This window comes from Physcomitrium patens, chromosome 15 (genome assembly GCF_059467195.1).
Source record: "Physcomitrium patens ecotype Gransden chromosome 15, ASM5946719v1, whole genome shotgun sequence".
Taxonomy (NCBI): Eukaryota; Viridiplantae; Streptophyta; class Bryopsida; order Funariales; family Funariaceae; genus Physcomitrium; species Physcomitrium patens.
This window is the reverse complement of record NC_143424.1, coordinates 17,118,902-17,136,556: the sequence shown is the minus strand read 5'-3', so window position 1 is coordinate 17,136,556 and position 17,655 is coordinate 17,118,902. Positions and strand designations below refer to the sequence as shown.

At 40.2% G+C, this 17,655-nt stretch overlaps 2 protein-coding genes across 8 annotated transcripts; one reads left to right on the top strand and one right to left on the bottom strand.

Annotated features, from left to right (window-relative positions):
* Positions 1–6,521: 6,521 nt before the first annotated feature.
* On the top strand, positions 6,522–9,218 carry LOC112291977 (uncharacterized). The gene is made up of 7 exons (XM_024540009.3): positions 6,522–6,808; positions 7,222–7,347; positions 7,578–7,790; positions 7,996–8,092; positions 8,352–8,455; positions 8,653–8,704; positions 8,878–9,218. Exons 1-7 carry the CDS (start codon positions 6,570–6,572, stop codon positions 9,127–9,129), a joined length of 1,083 nt encoding a protein of 360 aa, XP_024395777.1. The 5' UTR covers positions 6,522–6,569; the 3' UTR covers positions 9,130–9,218.
* Positions 9,219–9,697: 479 nt separating this feature from the next.
* LOC112291975 (cysteine-tryptophan domain-containing zinc finger protein 3) lies at positions 9,698–17,516 on the bottom strand. 7 transcript variants are annotated; one of them, XM_024540008.3, is made up of 13 exons: positions 17,101–17,515; positions 16,815–16,878; positions 16,127–16,202; positions 15,723–15,859; positions 15,335–15,607; positions 14,080–15,221; positions 13,403–13,800; positions 12,404–13,038; positions 11,498–12,232; positions 11,101–11,267; positions 10,716–10,894; positions 10,429–10,619; positions 9,698–10,310 (listed from the first exon to the last, which is right to left on the bottom strand). In XM_024540008.3, the coding sequence occupies exons 1-13, from the start codon at positions 17,163–17,165 to the stop codon at positions 10,125–10,127; spliced, it is 4,248 nt and encodes a 1,415-aa protein (XP_024395776.1). In that variant the 5' UTR covers positions 17,166–17,515; the 3' UTR covers positions 9,698–10,124. The 7 variants fall into 7 exon arrangements, with proteins under 7 accessions (XP_024395776.1, XP_024395770.1, XP_024395772.1 ...); XM_024540002.3 differs by having other exon boundaries at positions 11,498–13,038; positions 17,101–17,313; XM_024540004.3 differs by having other exon boundaries at positions 11,498–13,056; positions 13,514–13,800; positions 17,101–17,313.
* Between the last annotated feature and the right edge of the window lie 139 nt (positions 17,517–17,655).

The following is a 17,655-nucleotide window of genomic DNA, read 5'->3' as shown; positions in this document are numbered from 1 at the left end:
CCTAAAATGACTGGATTAGAGGGAGATCTAATGATATTAAATACTACAAAGCTATTATGACCATTGATTATTACTTCTATAGGAAGGATTTCATGAGTAATAACTCCAGAAGATAATGGATGACCATCTATGACTTCTACATGAACAGGTTTAGTTTTCTTTACTAAAGATATGCTATGTCTTTTAGTAAATTCTTCATCTAAGAAACATGCCGGGGCTCCTGAATCTAACAAGACAGAGGCTTTGTAATATTTAGGTCCTAAAATAATATTTAATGTAAAACAAGGAGAGGGCTCTAAGGAGAATATAGGACCTTTACTAGATATTGTGCAAGTTTCCAGCCGCATGGTCCCTATTGTAGCTGGACAAACTCGTTTTCGGACATATTGTCTTCTTTCACAACCATACTCCTCATTTTGTGATTGTGTCATTTCTTTGGACAATGTTGAGCAGTGTGCTTTGGTTCTCCACAATATAAACATAATCCTTCTTGACAACAACGAGTCTTTTCTTGCTCAGTAAGAGGTTTGGAACGTACTGCATCAATTTGCATATCCTCTACTTCCGAATGTATGTGTTGAAGAGGTATTGGTGTTGCCATTGAATTATAGTAACGTTGAGGTCTACTTGTACGGTTCTCAGATCGAAATTCAAAAAGGTGATTGTCGCACTTCACAACAAAGTCAATTGCTTGACTCAATGTTTGAGGATCAGGTAAGTTGAGCATTAATTTTTTTACCTCATATTGTAATCCGTAGAGAAATTGGCTAATAAGTGCAGCATCATCCTACTTGATATTAGTTGCAAGTTATCAAAATTGTGAAGCGTACAACATTATTGATCGATTGCCTTATCATAAAATACAGATCTTATTGGTTGCAATACGAATTGCATCATGTTTTCCATACATGGATCGAAACTCCGCCAGAAAAGCCTCTAGATTATCCAATATTAGATCTCGTCGTTCAAGAAAAGATGAAAACCACGATAGTGCTGAACCTGAAAGAAGCATACCAATGAATCTAACTTGCGATCCTGGAGTTGAATAGCTTTGGAGTTGAAGTTCAATCATAAGTTGCACTTGATTGATAAATCCTCAAAACTTGGATCTGGTGCCATCAAACTTCTTGGGTAGGGCAATTCTTGGTTCTCTAACACTGGAAGGGCGTTCCACCATAGGAGAAAGGACATGGTTTGATGCAGATGTTGAAGTAGCTCCAACCATTTCTATATCTTCACTTCCTGCCAATCTTGTTGCTCCTTGTCGTGGTAAATTGAGTTGATGCATCGCAAGCATTAACTCCCTCAATTGCTCTTACATTTGTGCCATTGCACTCTTCATTTCAATAAGTTTTGCCATGATAACACTTAGAAAAGAGAAGATGTCTAATATCGCTCAAGACAAATAGAAGAGATGACTTGAGAACAAAGAAAATACTAAGGACAATAATAGTTTAGAAGAGGGTAATCCGTAACTTCTAATATGCTTATATCTTATCAAGAAAAAGGGGTAATCCACTCTTAATCAAGATTAGACAAAGCTCTGATATTATAGGTATACTCTTGTCAATCTGTCAAGGACAAGAACTCGATAAAAAAAATAATTCAGACAAGTGAGCCTTCACTCAAAGAAAGGTAACAAAATATAAGTAAACAAGTATACATATTGAAAGAGAAACTGGAATGGCTATTGCCAAAAGACAAGAAAACTAGAGACCCTTGAAACTAGACTAGAAGCAAGAAAAGAGTTGACAAGAGTGAAGAAGCCTTCACTCTTGTCTCTATATATACTATCTAACTAGAGGCTACGTGGCAACGTTCTATATGACCTTCAATATGTATTGACTTTATAGAAGACATGCCTTGAGTTACAAGGCAAGTTTTTCTATGTGTGGGCCACATAGTTAGCTTGATCTTCAAGCTAACAACATGTGTGGCACATGGCCAACTTGTTGACCACGTTTTTAATCCAAAAAGTCAATTAAAGATACCTATGAAGTCAAAGGAGCATCTATGAAGCTTCTAGGAAGCTTCTATATAAAATACTATAGAATAAACTTATTTTTATCTACTTTTACTTACTTCCACCTATTTGTATATGTAATTACTAGCTTACATGAGTATATCCATGACAGATGTTCAAGCCTTTGTGTGCTCTTGCAAATCATATTATTATAATAAAGCATGCAAAGCAACATCTTTTGAACTATTATAGCTAATTCTACTACCTATAACACATTGAAAGCAGATGGCTATGGATCTCATTATGTATTTATATCAGATGCCTTATAATCATATCGCAATTGTTATCTTTGTATATCGACTCTTGAAGCAACTTCACTTGGCCACGATGCGCTTAGATATTGATGCCCTAGCGCTTATACAAATCTTCTTTGATACAATCTTTTGCCACCATGGATTATCTCGTATCATTGTTTCAAATTGGGATCCATACTTCATGAGAAGTTTTTGGCAAACTTTGTTCAAGCTACTAGACACATGATATGTCATACTTATAGCCTTCCATCTCCAAACAAATGGACAAATAGAGCATGCAAATTGGACCTTAGAAGATATGCTATGGACATTTGTGGTGGTTCATCATAATGATTGAGATAAATACTTGATGCCCTTGGAGTTTGCTTACAATGATAGTATTCAAGTAAGTACTGGTCATTTACCATTTTTTCTTAATATTGGTCAACATCTAAGTATGCCAATAATTCTCCATCATTCCATCAACATCAAAAATCAAACCATAGAGGAATTTATACAAGAGCTTAGAATGGCCTTATAAGAGGCATAACATTACCTTCTTATCGCATAAAATCAAGAGAAGTATTATATAGATAACCACTGGCAATACAAGATCTTTCAGGAGGGTGATCAGGTGTTATACTCCAATGCCAACTTGTAACTTGCTACATCAATCCAAATCTGTAAACTAGCATCTCTGTGGTTTGGACCTTTTTACATTTTTGCAATGATTTCTGATTTTGCGTATTGCCTTGGGCTTTCACCATTTCTCTAGGTCCATCCAGTCTTCTATGTTTTGCAATTGAAGGAATTTCATACTAAGCAAAAGCACGTTCTAGATCAATACCAACAACTACTATCACTAGTTGTACTAGATGACTAACAAAAATATAAAGTAGATATTATTTTAGAGCATTGCTATCTTTGTTGTGGTAGTGGATGTCCAGAACTTCAACACAAAGTTCTTTAAAAAGGTTATCCCATTCATGCTGCAATGTGGGAACTTACACAAAATCTCATCTATTACAAAGAGACAATTTGGAGATACTATCAAGAAGAAAACAAGGACATTTTGCATTGATGGAGGAGGATTAACTATAACAAGGTATAAATAAGATGTCTATATGATTGATATATAGAGATAGATAGTTAGAACCATGGAATTTTTTTAGAATTAGGATTAGGTTAGTGGATCAGATAGGATCCATCTTGGAACATTCTAGAAAGAATTTAGGGTAATTATTTAAGTGGGATCCACCATAGAACTTTCTAAAACAAAGCTTAGGATGATTATTTAAGTAGGATTTATTATACAATCTTCTAAAAAGAGTTTAAGGTGGTTATCTAAATAGAATCCACCACCTATGAATATTCTAAAAAGTATAGGGTAGTATCCTAAAAAAAGTATAAATAGGACTAGCTAGGGCCTTTTGGGGCATCTTTTCAGATATGGCTTCTAATCTTCTCTCTTAGTAAAGTTTGGTTTTTCATCTTCTTATTCACTTTTATTTTGTATTATTTTCATTTGCTCAATTTTGTCTTCCATGTCCTATTTTTTTTTAATTTTGTTCAGTTTTGTTCTAGTCTAATTTGTCCTATCTTGTAATGAGGTTTTTATGTTGCAGTGGATTAAAAAGGTTCTAGATATTTGAGATAGATTGGTCTTGTTTCAGTTGGCCTTTCTTCCTATATAATTAATATGGCTAATCAAAGCTAAGACACTTCCTAAACCTAGGTTAATAGGTATAAGATGATCGCAAGTGGTGAGAAGTATTTCTTCACTTTCCATGTTATTCATATCCATCAAAGTAAGAATTCCTACCTATTAGTATAAAATAGACCCTTGGCTGATAGCAATTGAAGCAAAAAATGATTGCAATAGAAAAAAATCTCATATCAATTATGGCCTTATAAAAACTCTTACAAAGATCTTCACTTAATTCCAAGGATTACTATGAGGAAGAGTTTCTACTAGTTCTAATGATGATAGAACTCACTTTCATTAACCTAAGAAAGAATTGAAAATAAAAACTTTATATGCAAAAAATAGACTAAAAAAATAATATGCTATCATTACTAAATATGGACCAAACCATCTTTGAACAAACTTTCTAAGAATGTTATATTGATGTTCAAAACTACTATCAATCACAAACACCCATTTTTCAACTTCAATTGGTTTGGATCTCAAATGGTGAATTTTATCAAATCTTTCTTTTTTGCTTTACTTGAAATCTTTTAGGTTTTTTAATGCAATCTCTTGATTTTTAGGCAATCTTTCAACTTGTTGAATCTAGAGTTTGAATAATCTTTCTACTGTGATGTCATCCTTTCAATTTAATAATATCCAATTATGCAAAAAATCTTCCATAGGCATAATTAGTTTTTGGACCAATATCAGTTCAATAGGCATATAATTAGTAACAATACAATGAGTGGTTTTATTTGTCCATAATGCAAATAGTAGAAGTCTTGATTACTACTTTGATTTATTTTTACAAGCATTAACAAGAGCATTTATAATAAGATGATATCATCTCTTCATCTTGGTATTAGCTTCAAGATTATAAGCTTTGAATATCCTACAACATCTATATCAAATCATATAATCTTAAGACTATACAACTCTTTCACAATATCTATTAGAATAGACCTAGCCTTAATATAAAATTTTCAAATGCAAAGTTGTGATAGAAGACGATCAACAAGAACAAAAAATTAATCTTGTAGTTGTGTAAGTACAATACTATTTGCTGGAGCAATAATTTTTTCACTAAGATCTTCTACATGATTATTCTCATTATCTACTTCATCTTCTTTATTGTCTTTGTCTACAAGGATAGCTTCATAGTCCAATTTATTCCAAATTTTATCTTTCTATAGAAAAGATTTTATTAAAATTGACTCATAAATAAATAAATAAATAAATTCTCCATCAAGTTTGTTATCTTGATTGAAGTACTATACAAGGTCTATATTAGATAAGTAATAATTAGATCATAATTCTTCCAATCTAAAAAAAATGTCATTATAGTGAATAGCTATACTTTAATAAAATAATATTAGAGCTCTAATATCATGTTAATTTTTCCTTCTAGAACCAAAAATCCTTTAGCTAAGTTAAAAAATAAAAACAAAGCCAATAAACTAAATACTAAACTAACAAGGAAGATAGTGAATATAATATTATTGATAAGTCTTAACTAATATGGTTGAAAATACTCACTATTTTGAAATATAGTAAAAGGGAAGCACAAAGTTGAAAGGTCAAGTGACCTTTCTAATAGCAGAAGTAATATGTGATTATTCTCTTCAACTAAATTAAAGTTCATCAATCATAAATAACAACAAAATCTACCAAATAAATTTAATTGAAGAAAGAGATTGATACTTTAGATCTTGGTGTAATAAAAGATTCATGACAAATTTGTTGTAGAGAGGAGGAGAAGAGGCTATAAACCTAGGACGGATCTTCTTGAAGAACCATAACATGACAATATTTGTTTGTTGGTTTGTTTTTTTTAGTTTTCATCCACAAGAGAATGGTTTGCAATTTCAACAAAACTTTTGTATGCCTGCCCTTGCCTACTTCTCCGCCCACAAAATTCGAAAATGGTAAAGGGAAGCACAGACCAAAGGGGCCTTGGCAAAGCAAAGTGCTAAGGATTGAGAGAAGCGGGTAAGAGTGGAGAGGAGGGGTCAAAAAGCCAGCACAACATACTTGTCTACTGTGCAAGTAGCCAGAGACGAACTCAGGACTTGCACTGCCAAAATCTGTAACCATTTGCACCAGCTGTTGTTTGTAAATGTAAAATCACAATATTTACATAGGTTTGGGTGCTGCGCAGCTCGTTGCCCGCTCACTGCCCACTGCCACGGGGCAGCGGGGGGGGGGGCAGTGCCTAGACTGATATCTGAATGGATGAAAACCTGCGGTAAAGGTCCTGTTCCAGGGATGATTTCGTCAAACCGAGGCTGTGGTGTGGGGATGCACGAGGTGATCGCATGGCATCCATCCATCCATCCGTCAGTCCGTCCAGGTGAGGTGGGGAGGGTCTTCCCCTTGAGGTGCAGTCTCGTCGTGCCCGGTTTTCACGTCCTCCTCTTGCTCCTCCCCCCCTCCTCTTCTAACTCCTTCGCTGCTGTTCTCCTGTTCCGCCTCCTCCTGGTGGCTCCACCGTGGGGTCCCTGCTTTAGGGTTTCCTTCCGCCTCCGCTGCTGTAGTCCCTGCACTTCCACCTCCCTCCCACCATCCCTCCTGTTGTTTCCCCTCTCCGTCTAGGTCATCCCCAGCTCTCGCCGCAACGTCCTCCATGGCCAGCACCCGCTGCCCGCCCGATGTGCCCGCCGACCACGCTGCCACACGTCCTCCTGACTCTTCTGCTCTCGATGCCACTGCCTCCCTGCATTACTCCGACGATGAGCGATCCGTTGCTGCTGACTCTTGGTCCGTCCGCAGTGAATACGGTAGCACCTTGGATGGCGAAGATCAAAGGAATGCCGACGTTGTTGATGCTTTCAATGCTTCTTCGTTTCGCACCGCTGATTATCTGTGCGTCCTTCTCTTATTCTCTATCTTTTTATGGCATCAAATTGGATGCTTTTCTTTACCAAAATCTTGGAGGGCGCTCAAAAGTTCTCGAGTAGCTGGATGATTCTAGTATCTTATCCTTGGGGATTAGAAAACTTCGAATCTGTGTTGTTTTTTGAAATTCATACCAATAGGAGATCGCCCATTGACTAATCGGACTCTTCAATGTAGCATCAAATTAGTATTCTTGCTTATTGCTACAACCCAACTGTTTGTTTGTCTAGTATGGTACCGTGACATTCTCTGATATATGGAAATTATTTAATATTCTTGATATACTGAGGACGACTCTAGTTGTGGTCGTGGAACCAGATTATGAGTCGGTCTGAAGAATGTTAGTCCTCCCGACTGACTTCCTACTATACTTGGTTCAGATCAGACAAGGAAGAGAACGATGCAGATGTGGAGCCTTCAGTACTCGGCCTGCAGTCGCATTGGGATGCAACCTATGCAGACGAACTCGTCAACTTTCACGAGCAAGGCGACGCTGGTGAAATCTGGTCAGCGGCTCGACCAATTCTATAGATTTTAGATCTATCTCTGTTGCTCCAAAAGTCGAAAAGGGTAGAATTTCAGGAAGTGTTAACTGATAATTTTTTTCTGAGATCTCTTAATGGAGAAGAATTTGTATGATTAAGGAACATCTCAGTCGTATAACTTCTGAAGCTACTAACGACCCTTCAAAATTTGGGTGGGATCTGACGTGATTCAACGTTTGGGATGATTCAAGGTTCGGAGATGAGGTGATGGAAACTATGGCCGCTTGGACAGCTAGAGTTTGTGTTTCTGTTGCAGCAGGCCTGCCCTGTGACGATGTAGATGTATTAGGGACGAGGGAGGCTGTTTTCGCTGTCGGTTCAGTAGCATTGGAACTGGCGAGCTGGAATGTCCTTGATCTCGGTACTGGGAATGGCTTGCTTCTGCATGCTTTAGCAAAGCAAGGGTATATAACTCTAGCATCACACGATTTCTCTTTACTTATTCATTGCATCATCCTGGATTGTGGTCATTAAAGCTTTTCATGAGTCCTGAAGTGTTAACTGAAAAAATTCGTAATCATGTTGGTGTTTTGGAAACTTGCTTACAAGCAACGAGAATATGATGTATTTGAAAACGGTAAGATTGTTATTACGCTTTCTGTGACGCAGGTTCACAGATTTGACAGGAACCGATTATAGTGAGGGAGCAATCGAGCTTGCAAGGGCAATATCAGCGCGGAATAACGTTGACAACATCACGTTTGTAGTAAGTACCATGAATCCTTCGCAGGTAGAAGAACTGGAAAGTTCTTTTGAAATTATTGCGTCTGAGAAGACTCGATGGCATCTTTTGGATTAGAAATATCTGTACTTTGTCTGTCGGAGAATATTTGACGAAAAAATGTTTTTCGATGACAGGATTACATTCTAGTAGGAGCTGCCATTTCTCTTATTTATGATCTGTTGGCTTTACTCACGATGCTGGAGGATTTGCTGGTAATGTCTAAGCCCCCGTTTTTTTGTAGGTTGACGATGTTCTAGACACGAGAATTAATCAGCTTTTCAAGTTGGTGACGGATAAGGGAACTCTTGATGCCATTGGACTTCATCCTGATGGTCCTTCACGCAGGTAGGACTAACCATGTGAATTATGCTAGGTGCACACTCATGAATGGCGTTGGTTACATAGTTCCAGTTCATTACGTGTGTAATGCTCCGTTCAGCACCTTCGCGGCTGTGTAGCTTTAATCCCTCTAGCAATAGCATGGCAGCGCAGCCTCACTGTGGACTGGTTGTGAGTACTAACTTGGTTTTGATTGATCGCAGGGTTCAATACTGGAAGGCTCTCACCAAGTTGCTTGCCCCTGGCGGAATACTGGTAATTTTCCTTGAATTGGGAAGTATATTTAAGTCTTCTTTTGGTCAAGGATAGTAGAATTGTAAAATACGTTGGTTTCGCAGTTAACATGGTTGGACGCAGATCTTCTTTCCAGTTTCTTTACACATCTTCTCATCAAGTGATATCTAATATTTCGTAGTTGAATGTTTTAGGTGATTACCTCTTGTAACAGCACCAAGGATGAACTAGTTGCTGAAGTGAATCGGTTCACTCATATTCAGAAAAGCAATGGCTTTAATGTCAAAGATGATAAGGATACCAATGGCCTGTGCGTTGGTTCCACAGAGCCAACTTTTGAGTACTTAGACCATGTTCGCACTTATCCTACGTTCCGATTCGGAGGTATTGAGGGAAGTAGAGTCTCGACTGTTGCTTTTATTCTGAGTATAGATTCTACGATGTAAATTTGAGAGGACATATATAATCTGCAATATGCAGTTAGATTTGGCAAGAGGCATAATGAATATTTATACTTGGGTGCTTTGTTGCGTCACTGGGAAACTCTTTTTGGAACTTGTGTACATGCATCTATGTGCCCATCCATGTGAAAGAAACCTGTTTTCATAATTCGTTGGCGCTCGTTATCAATGCATTGTCCTGCTGGCCTTTTCCCATCAGTTTACTGTTAAGCACCCCGAGTATTAAGGAAAATTTCGTTTTTTTATTAATCGCGACTTTTGCAGCGCTGATCTCAAATCTTGATGAAAAGAAACTTCTTTATTACTTACTGGAATGGTCAGGATAATGCGGGATAAAATTAAGAAGTTTGGTGTCAACAAATTTGGTAATGAAATTATCGGGAAAAGCAAATGTACAAAACCTATTCATTAAACAATTTGGGTTTAATTACGTAAAATGCACACTGTGATGCACTCTTAAAGTACAGCATTCAGCAGTTCAAATGGACTGCAATTGATATTATAAGAGGTAACATCAACTGTGCTCTGATGGAAAGTGGCAAAAAGACCAGTAGAAGCAATCAACTATAGCAACATTTTTTGTTGCTACTCGTGGTCGTATCATATACTCAAAGAAAATTTGTACAACTGTTGAAAACATTACTCGACTTTTGTTGGGCAACGAAGTCGATGAAGTATATAAGAATTATCTACTTTAACAAAAATCTACGATTTAATTGTAACTAATTTCCAACTGTGGACGATTTTAATGTCTGAATCTCTCCAGCCATTTGGTTGAGAGATCGGGTAGGTGGAAGCAATGTTGTCCTAACCTATTCAAACTTTGTTTTGTAACAATATACTGGTACAAGTATTCACTTAAGGTTTGCTCAACCAGGATTCGTTTACTCATGTCCTGAGCAAAACCCTAAAAAATCGTTTTACAAACTCACCGCCATCCTCTTCTCCATTCTCGGATCTCTGGCAAGTGCCTCGCCTAACTAGTGGCCGATAGCATCCAGTGCAACCCGCACTAATCGTACAACTCCATCTATATCACCCAGACCGCCCAACTCCCCCACGTGCTTCACGGCAGCCAAACCCTGTGTCTCCTTACTTGCTTCCGCCTTTGTTGTAGCATCTGCAGCTTTCTGCCATGACTCCAGTAGCAAACTCATGTCCTGAGCCTGCAAACCGGCAATTGCAATTCAACGATCAATCCTCGTAACTAATGCTTTAACATCCATCACTGGAACAGTGTGGTGTTGAATAGAGCACCCAGAGTGTTTGCCAACTTAGCCATACATCTTTTAGAAATCGAGTCGCAACTGGCCGCAGCCTTGCAGGAATGCTGACTGAAGTGCCATTTGCTCCCGATACCACTTGAGGGAATACAATTGCTGCCTTGCCCAACAAGGCCTTGTTACCAGAAATTAAACCGTGGTGCTTATTGAGATAGTCCACATCTGAGGCTGAAGAAGATGACGGAGACTCCCCTGCGTGATCAACAGATAACCCAGTCTTTAATTTAGGATTTTGACTTAATTAAGTCATCATTTGAAGCAGGTAATGCACGATTTATGAGAACTCACCGTTTGAGGGAACTTGTGGGCCAGACTTCGACTCTATAGCAGACTGGAACTCCTTACAGTCATTTGCAAAGAATGTTTTCTTTGATATCATAAGCCTTGTACGAGCTACGGCGGCACATGCGTAAGCCAGAGCTGTAGCTCTAAGATCCCCCCGTCGTTTATACTGGCAAGCACAGAACCTGTCGCATGGGTGGGTACATACAGATAATTCATTGAGAATATCCTTCAATAGTCAGCAACGATAACGCCGTAAACTTTAATTCAAATGAGGGAAATAACGTTTGAAAGACTCTAGAAATAGATGTAGAATTTAATAGCCCAAGATATAGTGCTTAATGAGAAAAGATGAAATCAGGCAAATACAGCATTAGGTTACAAGACATACTCGCAAAGGCCAGCTGTGTCCTTGTAGAGTTCCATCGACTTTAAAGTGCTACTCTCTGACTGTAGAGGTTCCAGTATTGCTGCAGATTGTAAGAACTTCAGAGCTGACTGTAAATACAAGTTGGTGCTTTCTGTTTCATCAGCAAAAGTTGGTGCTTTCTGTTTCATCTGTAGATCACAAAAACATATATCAGAATCAGAAAAAAAAATCGTTCTTTGATTTCTAAATCTGTGGTCCTGAGGATTAATCATTTGTTACTTGACTATGCCAAGTCAGAAATAGTTGATACCATTTTACATGCGTTAATATGAGGGGCCGGACGTTATAACTCGACAATCGATAAAAATAAGAACTGCAGTTTGGGAGTACAAACTTGTGAAGACAGCCACAAACCTACCTTCAGTCGATCTGCTGAGTGCTTCAAATCTTTCGCATCTTGCATATATTTCTTTGATGTTTGAATAGCGTGATCATGTTCCTTCTTTGCAGGGCTAACTGTAGCTATCTCCACGACCAAGGGCTTTGCTAACCGAGCTTCTGTAACTTCCCGTTTCAATGCCTCCCCTCTATCGACCCCACCGCGAGTATTTGAAGAAGCGACTGGCCTTTTATTGAGATCCGCCGGTCCTACCGCGGTTCCTCCGCCATCTTTACACATGTTTGAAACAATCCTATCTCCTTCTCGATTGATATCTTTGCTGCTAGGAGCAACCCTACCCCCGCGCCCCAGCGTAATTTTCTCCTGACCACAGTCTCGTGGAGGACGGCATTTGTTATCTCTTGCATTATTTCTCTCCTTAACATGGTGATCACTATGGTCGACATCATCGTGATCCCTGATATCAAACCGCCTGGAATCACTATCACGCTCACGATTGCCTCGGCGTCTTAGTTGTTGGCCATCATCATCCATATCCCCGGAGTTGTGTAGAAGCCGCTCTGAATGTTGATTATGCCCACGATCTGCTTCTCTATCTTCCCCATCATACCAAACATCATCACGAGCCTCACCACCAGAGTCTTGCTTACCACATCTCGAGGTATTCTGTATAACCCCAGGAAGCCGGTATTCTCCTTCGTCCAAAGATGATCCACGGGAGGGAGCCCGAGCATGCTTGGGGCCTGGTGACAACTGCATACCAGTGTCAATTCCCGAAGTGGCATGACCTGAAGCAACTCTATTATAGAATAGGTCTCTATTTCCATTTCCTACTCTCACAGGTGACGATGAGACAGTAGATTCCAGAGGAGAGCCAACGCCCCTCAACCCTAGGCCGGATGATCCTGAGGATGAGTTAGAAACCTTAGACGACGTTGAACGATTGAAATCTTCCCTCTCGTACGTCGATTTTCCTGGTGGACTCGATTGGCTAGGTCTGTGGTAGGATGTATCGTCCCTGCGCTTCTTCCACGTTCTTTGATCAGAGTCATTGGCATCCTCCTTTGATTTTTTCTGCTTCTCTAAACCTTTTGAATTTCTGCCTTGATCCCTGACTTCTCCGCGTTTCTCAACCCCGTCATGATCCCTGAGGTCTTCCAAGACAGAGTTGATATCATTCGTCTCTTTGTGGTGTATGATAGTGTGTAAATTATCGCCTGGCTTCTGAACTGAAATTTCTCTTTTTAATTTCTGTACATTGACCCGCTTATCTGTTTCCAGACAGTTCTCACTTGGATCCTGTAGGTCATCATATTGTAACTTTGACCTATCAAGCTTGCTCCTCTTCGAATTTTGAATCTCATCCAGATCCTCAGCAGTCCCTGTCTTCTTCCTCTTGCCTGGACCACTACCCTGTGTTTCTCCTGGTAGTAAAACTCCCGTTCTCTCCTTGTAAACCTGTGGAAGTTCTAGGTCCATAGACTCCTTGCTCCATTGCGGTGCGTCGACATTACGCTCTTGTTCCTGCAAAACTTTCTTCTTGATCCGTGTGTCTTCACCTGGAACAAAAGACAATTCTGTTGGTTTTTTTGTTATTCAGTGAAAAGGGACAGCGGACAAAATAATTACTTACCGAGAGAATTCAGGCCTTAAACAGGCTTTAAAATAGAGTTTAGTACAACAAAAACCTAAGTTTACAAACTACATAAAATGAATATACACATGTACGTTGGCCCATGCGAGCATTTCCAGACTTCATAGATACAAATTACAATGGCCGTTGAATAGGTACTGCTGGGTACTCAACCAGATCGAAGCCTCTGATGCACTAGGAATTGTAAAATTACAATTTAAAACAGCGGTTGGTCCTCCAGAGACTATAGCAAAATGTTGTGAACATGCACATCAAATTCGGAAATCAACCTTCACTGGGACGTGTACGCTTGGCTTTTTCCTTATGCTTATGCTTATAGTTGTCGCTCCCTGCTATACCATCACCAGAATTATCAAGACCGGCATAATTGATATTCTTACTTTTCATTGCTCCATCAATCTCTTTGTCCCCACCGACTTTAGCAATAGCGGCCCCCAACTTCCCTGGTACATCCTTTTTAGGAAAAAAAGACTTTTTGTTATCCACTTCACCGGCCCACTCGTCCACCACAGGATCTGCCAATGAGATTGGAGCCAGGAATGTAACAGGGGCAGCACCCGCCGCTGGAAGGCCTGCAGCAGGTAGAGCAGGATTCTGATACCCCAGAAGAGCGTACACTGCTGCTGTGGTCTCTGCCTCCAACCACTTGCAGTTGTTCATGTTCGGCCTGTTTCCAACCCACTATACGTCAATGTGAAGAAAACTAATGAAACACATGAGTATAGCAATTGGGATATTACAAAACTAGCAGGAAATAAAAAGAAAAAAGAAAAAAAGACTAAATATAAGGATCCAAAAGGAGTAAAATCTGCCAGCCGATTCATGCTTCAATATCAAAACATGTTGGAGCACGCTCAGAGACACGATTAGATGTGCAGACCACGGCAAACATGCAAAAGACGTAGACAACGATGAAATTTAAAGATAGTCCGTTTTAGCCACTTACAGCCAATCCATCATCCTGCACCTCCATTTTTTGGGTAGTGATTTTGGATCTACATGGGGCATCAACAACCGCCAAGTCTCACACTTGTCACAGGCGACCCAGTTGTCTAAGACCAGCTGGGGGACCACCAAAGAGACTGGCGCAGCCTCAACAGGTGCTGGAAATTTCTCTTCTTCCTTTCCAACCACTGATTCTGTCATGCTCTTTCGTTCATTCTCAAAGTCTTTCACAAGCGATTTCTTGTCCTGAGCATTCTTAGAATTCTTCTGCTCATGTGGAACACCTTTACGAGCAGTGACGCTGCTATTAGATTTCTTGGTAGCACTTCCGGGCTTAGAACCTTCCCGGATCAGATCTTTGGCTTTCGTCTCTCCTGCGACGTCCTTCCTTAGGTTATCCTCAAGCCTTTCCTTGGGGTTCTCTTTGAATCTTCCAAGTGCTGAGCTTTTGCAATCGTCCTTTCCTTGTTTTCTGGACTCGAGCAGGCTAATGACCTTGTGATTACTCTCCTTGACATTGTCAATCATTCGAACGGCCTCACTTTCCCTCAATGCAGAAGTTTTCCCGGTTGATTTAGGTCGAGACAAATCTTTACTGTCTCTGTTTTTCGAGGCATGAGATTTCTCAGGTCCTTTACCATCTGTAGCTTCCCTATCCTTTTGACCATCCATAGCCGAGGGTTTATTCACTTCAAGTTGCTTCCGAGAACTTTTCACTAAATCGAATTCCTCTTTCCCAAGTACTTCCATCCCTTTCTCATCGAAAGAATCAAGATGCTCCGATTTAGAGTTTTCGTTCGTGCCAGATTTCAACTGACGTTCTTTTACAGATGACTTATTTGCATCAAAATCCCTTCTAGATTTTCTCCCACCATTAGAGTGGGCAACGATGTCACCACCCTTTTTACCATCTGTAGAATGCTTATCAGACTCAAACCCTTTGCTTTTCCTACAATCTGAATCAGGCACACAAGGGGATTCCAAATCGACCTTATTTGCAGAAATATACGTATTTAAAGTAGCAGAAGGGGAGATCCCAGATTTATGCATGTAAGAATTAGAATTCTTGACGTCCATAATCCCGATTGTGTTATCCGACAGTGGAGAGAGCAAACCTCCTTCCGGACAGAGCGCTGTCATCATCTGGTACAATAACCATGACAATAAATTCATCAGGTTGTATCAAAGATCATGCACGATCTGTTAGTTCAAATCCAAAACCATCTAATTACTACGAAGAAATATAACAGAAATACCTCGATTATGGCCATTAAACTTGGTTCAGGGGATTCCGCGTTTGAACGGGAATGGCTGTCATCATCGTCGTCTAAAGATGGTTCATCATCTGAAAAATCGCCCAAGCCAATTCCGTTGTAGAGTGCCTTTCGTTTCGCTTCCTCTGTATCCACATATTGTTTACCTAATTTAATTTTTAACTTCACCTTATTATTGGTTGCTAAAGTACTCACGACACCGTTGCCTCTCGTGCTGATTTGTTGCACTGAAGATCCCACGGAACGCCTCGAAGGCTGTCACCCCACTCATAGCACTGTGTTTACAATGTGCGTAGGTATTTTCAAAGGTTTAAGAAGGACAAGATTTGTGAAAGAAATACATATATAGGAAAATAAATTACTTCATCACCTCTGTTGAAATGCTCAATCCTTCTCCCGCAGGCCGTGAAGCGTCGGCAGCAGTCGGTGCTGGATGGGGATCGGATAACATAGATGGGACACGAGCATGGGTTGGTAGGAATGTGCCATAGCCTCCGTACTTGGACCCTGAGATCATTCAAACTTGACTTCAGCGTATACGCACCCTAAGTATGGTTCATCTTAAAATGGATTCTTCATTTGAGAAATGTACCGTCTTGGCAGCATCACGTGGCTGGGACCAGATGACACTATTTGCCAAAAAATAGATCAAGGAGTGGTGATACACATATCACAAAAAAGTTACTTGGTGCCTTTTACTGCCTTCCGGACGCGACAGGATATAGCCATATAAGAAGCAATTCGCTCTATATCTGCAGAAAAGAGAGAGCATACCCAGTTTCTCTGTAGAAAGGTTGCCCCCTTGAAACTCCTTTTGACAGTCACCCAATAACATTTCCAATCTCGTATCCTGCCACAGTCCAGACATCAGTAGAAGTTCTACCCCAAAAGGCATCTATTTCGCTCATTAAGAGCCACACACATTCGAGGCATAATTTAATTGAACACGTGAAGCCATTAATCCCACAATGTTAGAGTGTATTTTTAGGTGACGCAACTTAATATTCCTCTCTCCCTCATTCCCTCTCCCTCTCTCTATCTCTCTTTCGTGTTGCAGGTAATCCTACAAAGAATGTGAGCAAAGCTTTAAATCTAGTACTAATTATCTTTTAAACCTCAAACAAAGAACCTAATGAATATGTCCAGTGTAACCCTGCCCCAAGACCATGCAAGAAGGTTATAAAAAGTGCTAATATATCTCGGTTTCTATTTTGAGCTTTGAAAAGTCGGTGGTCCACTTAATCCTTGCAATAGTATGAAATTTTGCGCTACATTCCTTCCATGTGAACAATCACTACACAACCACCATAGCGTCTCCCAAGCAACATGGCTTGCAATAAAATCCACATAATGTTGAAGACAGTATCCACCTTGTCAGAAAAGAATAAACTTTCCGATCATTACGAATACGACATTGAAATATTGAGAGAGCTGATCCTAACAATTAAGCTTCCTTGATCACCTTCGCTGCATCGGCGGGACGCCATGCGAAGGCTGGAAGGTTCTCGTAACAATGCAGGGGAAACCTAGTCCACATCAATATCGCTAAATGACTTCAAGACCAACGAAGGCGATTCTGTCAAATTCAGATAGCAGAAGGGCAATAGGGAGACATCCAAACTCCAAGAATCTCAGAATTCGGCCATCCCCACTTGCACAAGCACGTAGACGCGGAGAGGAGTGAATTGCAACACAAAAGACAGAACTGAATCAAATAATTAAATGCAAAACAAGCGGAAGGCGTATACGAGGTAAGAAAAGTCGGTATCAGGATCGAGGGCCTCCTTGGCTTCTCCTTCCTCGAGCTCGGCATCCTCGTCTTCCATGTTCTCCGTTCAAGTAATCTCCGCCCACAGAACTTTCACCACCGCCTTCCCTCCCTCTAACCCCTCCCGGTCTGCAACCACCTAGGGTTTTAACCGTAGAGGAGGCATGACTGCACCAGCGAAGAGACCGGGTAGCTGTACTAGGTAATGAGCCACAAAGAGAGTCTTTTGTTTGAAGCTGTCGACGCAACGAAGCTCGAACGGAGTAAACAGAACCTACAAGGAAGAATATGGATAAAAACAAAAACTAAGAAAATTCACGAGCGACAGCAAGCGACCGCCTACCGCAAAAGAGAATGGGAGTTGAGAGGCAGAGAGAGAGAGAGAAACGCCCGGAAGAAAGGAGAATGTTGGACGCAGAGGAGGAACAGGGCGAAAAAGGATGGATGCCACAAAAAGAACGCCAAGCATAATGACGCCGAAAATGAAATTCTGATGATGGATGGGCACAAATCCAAGAAGGAGGAGGATGAAGAC

What these genes read in the sequence shown, in the direction of transcription:
- LOC112291977 (XM_024540009.3), top strand. Translation starts at nt 6,570, where the DNA reads ATGGCCAGCACCCGCTGCCCGCCCGATGTGCCCGCCGACCACGCTGCC. An exon ending in TTGACAACATCACGTTTGTA is followed by an intron (nt 8,093 to 8,351) that starts GTAAGTACCATG and finishes GTTTTTTTGTAG; the next exon opens with GTTGACGATGTTCTAGACAC. An exon ending in CCTGATGGTCCTTCACGCAG is followed by an intron (nt 8,456 to 8,652) that starts GTAGGACTAACC and finishes GATTGATCGCAG; the next exon opens with GGTTCAATACTGGAAGGCTC.
- LOC112291975 (XM_024540002.3), bottom strand. Translation starts at nt 17,165, where the DNA reads ATGCCGAGCTCGAGGAAGGAGAAGCCAAGGAGGCCCTCGATCCTGATA. An exon ending in GACACAGCTGGCCTTTGCGA is followed by an intron (nt 10,895 to 11,100) that starts GTATGTCTTGTA and finishes CCCATGCGACAG; the next exon opens with GTTCTGTGCTTGCCAGTATA. An exon ending in CCCACAAGTTCCCTCAAACG is followed by an intron (nt 10,620 to 10,715) that starts GTGAGTTCTCAT and finishes TTGATCACGCAG; the next exon opens with GGGAGTCTCCGTCATCTTCT.